This window comes from Oryza sativa, chromosome 4 (genome assembly GCF_034140825.1).
Source record: "Oryza sativa Japonica Group chromosome 4, ASM3414082v1".
Taxonomy (NCBI): Eukaryota; Viridiplantae; Streptophyta; class Magnoliopsida; order Poales; family Poaceae; genus Oryza; species Oryza sativa.
Window position 1 is genome coordinate 34,946,683 of NC_089038.1, and position 10,713 is coordinate 34,957,395.

The following is a 10,713-nucleotide window of genomic DNA, read 5'->3' on the forward strand; positions in this document are numbered from 1 at the left end:
AGTTTGCTACCAAATTTTGTAACTATATAAGAAATCCTACCGGTATAGTTGCCAAAATTTTGTCATTACCAAAATTTGGTAAGGTTTTTTTTAGCATCAAAGTGAACAGGTCCCTTGTCCGAGATACAGGATATCACCAAAGTAGGCCTTCTTTGAAATTGAACTAATTTATATGAAAAAAATCATGTAAAATACCTTTGTTCTAAAAAAACCAGAGTTGTATTTTGCGATTACATGGTAGAGATGTACACACACTATTACCAATGCAACGCTACACTAACGTCACGAGTGCGTCCCCTAGCACGTCATGTTTGACATTACTCTGTAACTAAGGGTTGTTCGGTAGTGCTGAACTGCGGTTGTACAACCGCAGCGCTGACGCTTCCCTAGCATCTTTCTTGTGGTGGGACTATACCTGCTGCTGCAAGGCCGTCAACTAGTAGCACTACCAAATACACCCTAAGTTTTTTTTACAAATTATTTGGACCTGAAGTTGTGACAAAATTGATAATATTTTAATGAGTCATTTTGTTTCTACAAATATAAAATCTAAATTACTATAATTTAACTTGAAACTTTAAACGTGGAGGTGCACTAAACATAACCTTAAGTGTTTTCCTTGTACCAGTGTCGCACTTGACCCGGTCTAGAACTTAACGGGGGGTTAGATCATGCGTATTTTTGTATATACATCATACATGTGCTCAAGGAAACAGTACCATATATTTTTTTTCAACTAGAATAGTCAAGCTGCTTATTATTATATAGGAATAAGAATGACACTAATGCTTGATTAAATAGCAATTTTTGAGCTTCATGAACCTCTCTGTTTACCTACAACTTTTTTTTTTTGAAGTTAAGCACCTACAATGAATAATCCTACATGATATGACATGGTAAGCACTACATGAAGTACTCTTTTATAAAAGAGAAAAGGGATTAAGAGCCTCCACCATGAAGCAATTCTTTTTGTTTGGTCTTTTGTACCGTTTAAAACTAACTAACCTCAAGTCATCTTCCCTTAAACCTGTTCTTATCGAAACATATTCTCTCCTCTTCTCCGTCTCCGCCTCTATTCCGAAGTGTAGAGAACCCTGCGAATTTCCCAACCACCGCCTCCGCTCTCTCAAGCCGGCCTCCGCTCCTCCGATCCGCGGGCTCCCGGTCTCCTCTGGTGGATCCGCGATGGAGGAGCAGCAGCAGCAGCAGCCGCTGCTCGAGGTTTGCCCGTCTCCCCCTTTTTCTTTTGCCGCGTGCTTTGGCGGCATCGCCTTGTAGGGGTTCCGTGCTGTTCTAGTGCTCTTGCGTCGAATTGGGTCCATGATTGGGAGCATCATTGCGCCTGATTTGCAACCGTCGGCTCTCGGTCTTGCCTAAGTTTCGCACCCATCTTTTTGGTCTCCGTTGCCAACACGCGAGGGAATTTCTAGCCTATAGGATAATTAATAATGGGTCGGGGCATCGCCCTCTACTTGTTATGTAGATTGTAGAGGTGTTTTTTTTGTTTTGTTTTGTTTTGTTTCTTGGGTAATCTGCGCATCCAGTTGGATCATGAGCTTGGGGTTTATCCTTTTGTGAGCTTGGGTTGTCTATTATCACTCATTCAATTATTGGGTTATTTTGTTAAAGGAGACGTCTGATGCTTGATATCTGGATTATTTGGAGTGCCAAATGCTCTGGGAAGTAACTGATATCCGACGAGTAACCCTGCTGTAGCCTTATAATTGATACGCTTTGGTCTGGATGGTGATTTGGCTTTAGCCTTATAATTTTGTTGGTCGGCCCAGACAACGAGTCTATGACCATGATCTTAAGTTGTAATGCAATTCAGAAACACGGATATTATCTGTGGTAACTGACATGATATTTTACAACTATGTGCTCCGAGAATCACTAATGTACCCTTTTTTGTTGGTAAAACTTCTGAAACAGGTACTAGCAACTTAAAATAAATTTAATTTGTGTTCAGAAAGAACCCAGAGATAGGCAGTTAGCACAGCATAATCAGTAAATTGTGTTGACATTGAACATCATTTATAATACATGATTGCAGTTTTGTTGATTTAGATATGACTGCTAAAAGCTGTGCTTACTGTGCTACAATCTCACGGGAGAAAATCTGTTATAAAGAATTGCTCTTGAATAAAATTATGTGCTCTTGGCTCAGTAGCAAGAATGATATTCCCTAAGTTTCTTGACTGAAATGATAAACAAGTCAAGGTTGTGAGTTACAGTTTGCTGATTGGAAAATGATATGATGAGTTGTTTTAAGTTGGACTAATATTCTCTACAGTAATGCGCTAATTGCAATTGTCCTTCCATTTAGGTAGAGCAATGTGTAACATCTATACCAGAAGATCATGAGGCCACTTGTTGGGGATGTGGACTCCGTCTCATTTTTGCAAGTTATGCTCCTGTTTTTAAGTGTGGCTGGTGTGGAGCAATCACATAAAGTAACCAAACTTCACGAAAACCTGACAGTGTATGCTTTTCTCATTGGAGGAATTTCCGGGACAGGTTCTTTGTGACTGTGCTCATCCTCTTCATGCTCTTCGTCATATGTAGGTTCCGAGTCTATTGTCATCTGCTTTAGATAAAACTTTCCATCTTGATCTCTCCATGTTTATTTGTTTATTCATGCAATTTGTGCTGCTGTTCCACATGACTAAACTTGTTGTCTCACAGGTGGTGGGGTCTGGGCGGTATATCCAGTTGTTTTCTCGATCAGCACATTTTGTGGCATCTTTCACTGCATATTAACAGGTGTACTAGCTGTATTTACCATCACAAGTTATTGCTTGGCCTCTTTTAAATCTGCTGGTGCACCGGCAGACATGCGGTGGGGCAGCTATCCCATGGTTGGGAAAAATGACCTGGAAAACTATACCTTCTGTACATACTGTAGTAAACCAAAGCCCCCAAGGGCACATCACTGCCGATCTTGCAAAATGTGTGTGTTAGACATGGATCATCATTGCCCATTTGTAAGTCAGACAACTCTAAAACTAACTTCCAATACCGTTATTCCTCTCTACTTATTTGACTTGACTTGGTTTGTTTCCTTTTTCTGTGTCCAACTGCAGATTGGGAACTGTGTGGGAGCTTCAAATCACCGTGCTTTTGTATTTTTTCTTATTTCTGTGGTCATCAGTTGTAGTTATGCTGCTGGTATGACCATTTATTCAAGTTATCATATATGGCCCCCACTAGATTTTGAAAATCTAGCATCAACTCACCGTTCAATGGGTTATATAAAGATGCTAATTGAGATTATTGGTACCTTGGCAAGCTCTGCATTCTTCTTGTCAGCAAGGGGTCTTGTTACAGTATATATTGCATTTGCTAGTCTATCAGTTAACGCCGGTATAGGTGTGCTGTTGTTCCAGCAACTTAGTTATATATATGAAGGAAATACATACCTTAACCGTTTAAGTTCGCTGAATGTCATGCACGGCGAGAGAGGCCTGCAAAACCTTATTCGATTTTTTGGGTGCCCCTACTCAGTTTCTAGAGTATTATCGGGCTACTCAAACACTGGCAAGTTACAGGACAATTCGAGTTCAAAACTTCTTTAGAGGTACATAATCACAAGTCTTCAAGCACTGCTTTCATTTCATATGTTGGTTCATGCATTTCATAAGCCATTTTTTATGAACTCCTTCCCGATAGATTATGTATTGTTGGAGTAAAAAAAATGTGGTCCTTAACTAAACCTTCCTTGCCTCTTAAATCCTTTGGCTTGGTCATAATGATTCATCTTGCTGGTTTCAACTACTTATATTTCTGCAAAGTTTTATTTTTACTTTTTCAACTTAAGGAAATGAATAAGCATGCAATCATGCATAATGTTAGTATCTAGGTATTACTAATTTCTCGTCGTGATTTTCTTTAAAATAATTTTAGCCTACTCACTTGAATGAAAAAGGACTGGAGCCAACTAACAGATTGTAAGATGGTTGTAGATGATGTTATTAGTTATTCCACCTGCTTGGTTACTGCACGCAATTCATTCATGATGTTTTGTAATCATTGTAATCATGGACTAAAGCAGAGGTTTCATTTACATGTTTTCAGTGGTAGAATGTGTATATTATCATTTGAAGAAACATTTATGGACCTTCTTGCAGACATAATGGTTCTGCTGCTGACACTAAAACAGTGGATTGACAGTCAATAGCCAGTTAGTTTGCATAACTGAAGCTAGTTGTGAACATAACATTACACAAAATAGTCCACGCAATCTGGTAGAGGACTTCATTTTGAAGGGAAGTTATACTGTCGGCATTAGTCTTGAGCTGGAACTGTTCTCACATTGATTTACTGGATGCAATTTCAGCAGATGCTGAAATACAATGTGGTCCAATATATTCATTGCCTACAGAGTACGGATGATCTTGAGGTGCTGATGGTTGAGGCCATAAATTGCTCTATCCGTAATTGTGAGCATCATCAGTACTTGTTCTGTGTGAAAGATCCCAGTCTAATGCTTCGGTGTTGCAGGAGAAATCAACGTGAAGATTAAATCTGGCAGTGATTTCGGTGTTGTAAAATGCTTGGACCACACCTGTTTGTTGTCGATACATTAACACGGTATATAGGAAAAGGAACCCCACGGCTGCTTTTGTACTATTTACACACTAAACTAGCCTTAAATTGGTCGGTAATCTTATAAACGTGTCATATACTGTTCCATGTGTTCTTGCCATTTTTGTCCAGATTTTATGTAATTCATTCAACTGAGCTTTTTGGCCTGACAATTGTAACGGGACACAGCTCACGTAATTAATATTGCTGCTGCCCTTGTAACCATTTGACCTCATTTTTGTTCCTTACGGAGTATGGCCTTTCATGAAATCATCAAAGTTTGGAATTATGGGAGCTGCCTGCGTCAGTTTGTTGAATGGTTCGTCTGAACATATATGCAAATGGACATGGTTACTCTGGCCATACATGCAACTAACCAAGCTGCATTGATTTCATCATTTCATAGCAACAGTACATTATATTAATATTATTATATACTGATGATTGCGTTGTCCGCCTTTGAATGGAGGCTGGCTAGGCAGACTTGTCTTCAGTTTCAGCTTCAACAGTTTCTTTCTTCTCCTTTTCTTTTGTGAGGGAAGGAATTTGGAGTATGCAAGATTGCCTTGGAGTAAGAACCTTTTTCTTTTCCTTTTTTGTGATTAGAAGGATAAGCTTCAGTATTACTTGTTGGCTTGTTGCATTTTTTCTAACCTTCAAGCTCGTATGATTTGATGTTGTTGTAATGGTCTGATCATGGGCTTTCCTGAACTGCAGATCTGAAGAAATTGCTTCAGCTTCCACTGCATGTACGGATGCCACTTGACAAGGATCTACCGTGCAATTTCACGTTGGATCGGGGAGAGATATTGATCATATTGTTAACTACAAAATCACTCTAAATTCAGAGAGAGAGAGAGAGAATGCGGCTAAGTTAACTGCAGGTATGTATGTCTCTCAGATCTTAATTCCTTCACATGCTTTCCTTCGATCGCAAGCAATTTTATCAATTAATTGCCTGTCCTTGCATTGCATTTGCATGCCCCGTTGTCCCAGCAGCAAGCAGGCTACCTCTCTCATCTCATCTTTCCCATGAATTAATCATCCATCTCTCTTTCTTCCTTCCTTTCTTTTTTTTTCTTTCTCTGCAGCCACATGTCATGTACAGATGTACTGCTATGCCATATACATATGCTCTCTTCTGCAACAGCACAATACGCAAGCTGCCCATTGCTACGTGGCACTACGATTCCGTACACACTTACGAGGTTAAACAATGGCGCATTATTTGATTACTTCTGATGGAATTTTGTGCTCTGAGCTGCACATGCAGGGGCAAGCTAGCATGATTTGTGCATACGATGCATTGTATATTCATCACCGAAGAGTACACAGACCAATCAGCAGCTGCAAAGTCAACATGTAAAATGGCAAAAGAAAAAGCCGGCCATTGCTATGTCCGGCCGGTGGGAGGAGAGACAGTGCAGTGCAAGGCTAAGGCCAAAGCCAAGGCAAGGCTGGCTGGCCGGTCGTCGAATCAATCGATCGATCGCCATGTTGCCATGTGCTTTTCCACCGTTGCTGTGCCGCGGCACTCACCGGCAGCCGCAAATATACTACAGAGACTCTGCTTGCTTAATTGGAGTGGGTGCAAGCAAACGACAAGCTTATTACGAGCTTTGCTCGCACATAGATTACTCCATCCCGCTTACAGCATGACGGGTTTCGGTGCCTTCCTCCATCTTTAAATAACTGATAACTTTAGCTTTACTATTTGAATATTGACTAGTAATTACTCTGAAATGGTTAGAGTAATTGAATAAAAGTTTCATGTTTTATGTTTAGAATATAATACAATTCAATAACATATTATTCCTTTTAGTCCTTGTAAATATTTAGTAAAACGACGAGTGGCTAAATTCAAAAGGGAATAGTGTCCACTATCAGTCATTTAAAAACATAGGGAGTATTTTGTCTTTTGTTTTACATCATTGGCAAGTATGAGGAAGCTATCACTGAATTGAATTGTCAACCAGTAGTAACAATTCTCAACTTATGAAGGGGAAAAGGATGTTTGTTTTTTTATCCTTCGGAGTTCCAACAATCAGGGCCCAGCTAAAGAGGGGGGAGCAGCGAGCGGAAATGGAGGGAAAGCAATCTCTCGTTTCGTTTCGTTTCATTTCATATCAACCTGACGTGCGTGTTGCTGCACAGGGGAATTGCAGAGGAGGAGGCCCGCTTGTCTTTACAGCGCAAAGATTCACTCACCAATTGCCACATGCTCCTCCTGCCTGTCTGCCTCGCCTCATGCTCATCCCATCTTCCTCCATGATCCATCCATCTATCCGGTTCGCTGGCGAGAATTCCATTAAATTTTAGTATTGATAAGTAAATTGATGATAAAATTTTATAACAAATACTTCTTCCGTCATATAATATAAAGGATTTTGAGTGGATGCGACACATCCTACTGTAATGAATGTACTCGTCTGTACAGATTCATGGTATTAGGATGCGTCGCATCCACATAAAATCCCTTATATTATAGAACGAAATGAGTACTAATGATATTGAAGTTTGTCTGGACTAAAAAAAATCTTTCTAGCTCCGTCACTGCATCCATCCACAGGAGAGAAAAGGGCAAGAATAAGAAATTAATCTCAATCGGAAGAAAGGAATAAACAATAATTCTCCATGGATCGATCTCACAGCTGCCGATTCAGGCCTCAGATCCAACAGAAATCCGCTTTTGTACCGTGAATTCGCCGCTCTTTCTTCCTCCTATCGGGAGTACGAACCGGGCTGGGGCCCCGATCCGTCCGTTCATCCTCCCCGCCTTTTCCTTCCTGTTTCCCGCGTCCTTTTCTGAGTCTTGTTTGCCTCTCTGCTGCTGCCGTTCGCCGCTGCTTTTATTGATCGGTCTTTTTTGCTACTGCCCAAGCTGTTGCCGCCGTGCTCTTGCCGTGCTCAATTAACCTGCAGCTAATCCGTCATCAAGAAGGTAATTAACTGGTATCTGAATTGGATTGTCTTTTAATCTGCTCTGCATAATCATCTACCACATGGCCTGGCATTCAGAAAGATTCATCAGAGATCAGGGATTAATTCATTCAGTACGTGCTGATTGATGTTGTAGACTTGTAGTAGCTTTTACTCGTGTGGCTGCACATTCTTTTCTCCTTTTGTTGCAACAGTGGTGGCCATGCATCATCCACATCTTTCTGCAACCCCAATGATATCCCCCTACATGCTTGGTTAATCATATGCCAAAAGCTGTGTACACTGTACACTGCAAGTTTTCATACGCTCATGATAGCGACTGCATCCGACAACAATCTGAGTAGCTAATTAAGCTAAGCCAAATTAGCCGTGAAAGAAAAAAAAAGTTCATAAATCATAGGACGCAGAGTAGTACTTGCCATGTCACTGCAAGAATTCGTGAGCTGCAGTGTCCATCAGATTAACCTCATACTGAGATGAGAGAAAGATCAGGTTTAAACAGTGACCTGACCAAGTGAATTTTCATTTTTTTTTTGGGGCCCTCACAAACAGGGCTTGTCCATTTCTCTGACAGTACATGTGGTCCAGATCCTCCTTAATGTGTTAGTGCGTACAAAAGCCCTTGCATCAACTCGATCAGGGACAGGATTAGCCTGGCAATTGCCTCTAATTGGCCCAATTAGTTTATTTATCAGGGGCATATGCATGCAGCCGGATGTACAGTGGATTATATATGCAGAAGAACACATGGCCATGACGTGATGGCGATAGCATAAGCAATGGAAGATGGATTAGAAAAAAAAAAACAAAAAAAACGCCTCATCACTAGCTGCAGCTGCTGCTAGCACATGGAAGGGACAATGAATCATATCGCTACACTAATCTGCACGACAAGCCATGGTTAAAGAAATTCCTTGCACAACTGGAGGCGAAAGTTTTCTCGACTTCTGTTTTGGAAGAATGTGTGTATGATATTCGGTTGCTGCGTCTCTCTGGCTATCTGCTCGTTCGTTCGATCGATCGCTAGCTCGTGGTTGGTAGCTGGTGAATATACTGTATTATAGCTAGATAGGAGTAGCTGATTTGTTTCAGTCCCAAACTAGCTGCTACTCACCGATTGGTAAACTGTAGCTGATCATTGAGCTCTTGCGACGGCCAGTTGGTACTGCATCCACAGACTGATCGATGATCTGATGAGATCGATGCATCTGCTTGTCCCGGCCGGAGACATCTTCTGACTGATCGATTGATCGAGCATGGAAAGGAAGGAAGAAAGTGAGGGAAGAAATAAAAGAATTCATCGATCGATCGATCACGGAGATGAGGGGGGAAATGTGCGTCAGGCATGGGATGCCTCGCAGTTGCAGATAACAAGATTTGGCCGATTTCATTCACGAAGGCCACAATATCAATCTTTGCGTCGTGTGGAAGATAAGTAGCATGTGTGAAGTGTCCTGGACGACTCCGGCTGCAGCTAGCAGCAGCGACAGCAGCAGCAGCAGCAAGCAAGCAAAATGCAACGTATATCCGTGATCTCATTCATCCATCGATCGAACCACCTGTCACCGGAAAAAAAATTCATGGCGATTGATCGATTGATCTATCGGATCCATAGCTGAGATCGAGCTCTAGCTAGCTAGCCCGTGCACGCAGATGCAGATGCAGGGGCTGTCTCTGTCCGATCGAATCGAGTGAGACCAACCATCCAAGCGTGCATGCATCGGTGGCCGGCAACTAGGCCTCCTAGCTTAGCCCTGCCTTGTCGATCGATCGATCGATGGCCAACGTCATAATAACCTTGGCCGGTGAGTGAGGTGAGAGTTCGTGCGTCTCTGCATACTGCGTCATCACCTATGCTTCACTCCTCCGTCCTCTGACCCCTCTCGCGGTTTGGAGTAGCTTTTGTCCACCGTAATTTACCTTCTTAATATACTGACCTGCAATCTTTTTGTGTGTTCGCCGGGATCGTGCAATTCTCACCGGAAAAGCAGGAGCTAACAACCAAAGCCGGCGTGTGTGTTGTTTTTTTTTTTAACTAGTAGGTGTGGTGAGAGCTGAGATTGGGTGGTGGTGGCAGAGCATGGAATTCCGGGAGTCCCGGTGCGATGCCGGCAGGTGCACGGAAAAGGAGGGGATGCGTTTGCGTGGGGCAGCGTCGCCATGAGGCCGAGCCGAGCCGAGCAGCCTGGCTGGCTGGCTGGCTGCTGCTGCTGCGTGCAGAGCAGAGCAGGACACCGTACTATATACCGGCCCGTGCCACACCATCCTCCCGGTTGGTTATCTCCTCCCGCTATTTATATCCCCCCGCCTCAGTGGGCCGTTGCCCCTCTCACTCCATCCATCTCTCTCTCTCTCTATCTCTTCCTCCTTGCAACCACCTCTGCATCTTCTACTTCCTCTCTCTCTTTCTAGATAGTTTTCTTGCTGTTCTTGGGTGGTGGTGGTGGTGGTGATGATGTGATGAGGTGAGAATTGTGATGTGGGGGGAAAGATGTGCGGGCATGCTTTCCACAGGCTTTCTTGAACTGTGAACTCGTGGGGGTGTATGTGCTCATGTTGGGATTGTGGTCGGTGGCCTCCAATTCTCTGAAAAGAAAGCTGAATTGTCGAGCTCCCCGTTCTGTCTTTGGTCGTCTCTACCTGTTGATGGTTCAAGAAAGCCCATGGAAACCATGCCGCGTCTTTGTGTGCTTCCCGTTCCGCCATCCGGAGAATTCCGGCCACACAGATCCCTGGGGGGGTTGAATTCTGTGGTTTTGGTTCTGAATTTGGATGGTTTTTGGCTCTCTGGGGCGTAATTCTCTGAGAATTCTCTGTGTGGGTGTTCTTGGACCATCCAGTACTTGTTGCTCACTTGAATTCCGCCGTTGCGGCGGAGAATTTTGTTGAATTCTTGGTGTTTGTTGACTTCTGTGGCTTGAGAAAGCCCATGGCATTATGCTGCATATTTACTTTGGTTAAATTCAGCAACAGGATGGTTCTTCTCTTCTGAATTTCGCCCTTCTTAAATGTGTGTGGTCAGGCGCAATTCGGCAAAGGTTTCCTTGCTTGGAAGTCTGCCTTCTCTGGATCTTGGTTTTCCTCGTTTTGTTTCTTCTGCTCGATCCTACAATTACTCTTGCTGCTGATGTACTGAATTCCCTACTCTAGGAGAATTTGGGTTCAACAGTTTGTCTAACATTGACTTGT

The 10,713-nt window shown here is 42.7% G+C and overlaps 1 protein-coding gene across 1 annotated transcript; it reads left to right on the forward strand.

The window, feature by feature from the left end:
• The first annotated feature begins 1,023 nt into the window (after positions 1-1,023).
• On the forward strand, positions 1,024-4,809 carry LOC9269053 (protein S-acyltransferase 11). The gene is given in 5 exon segments (XM_066309586.1): positions 1,024-1,221; positions 2,327-2,561; positions 2,686-2,984; positions 3,084-3,577; positions 4,128-4,809. Coding segments are annotated over 4 exon segments (1,062 nt in total). The 5' UTR covers positions 1,024-1,185; the 3' UTR covers positions 3,576-3,577; positions 4,128-4,809.
• Positions 4,810-10,713: the final 5,904 nt, after the last annotated feature.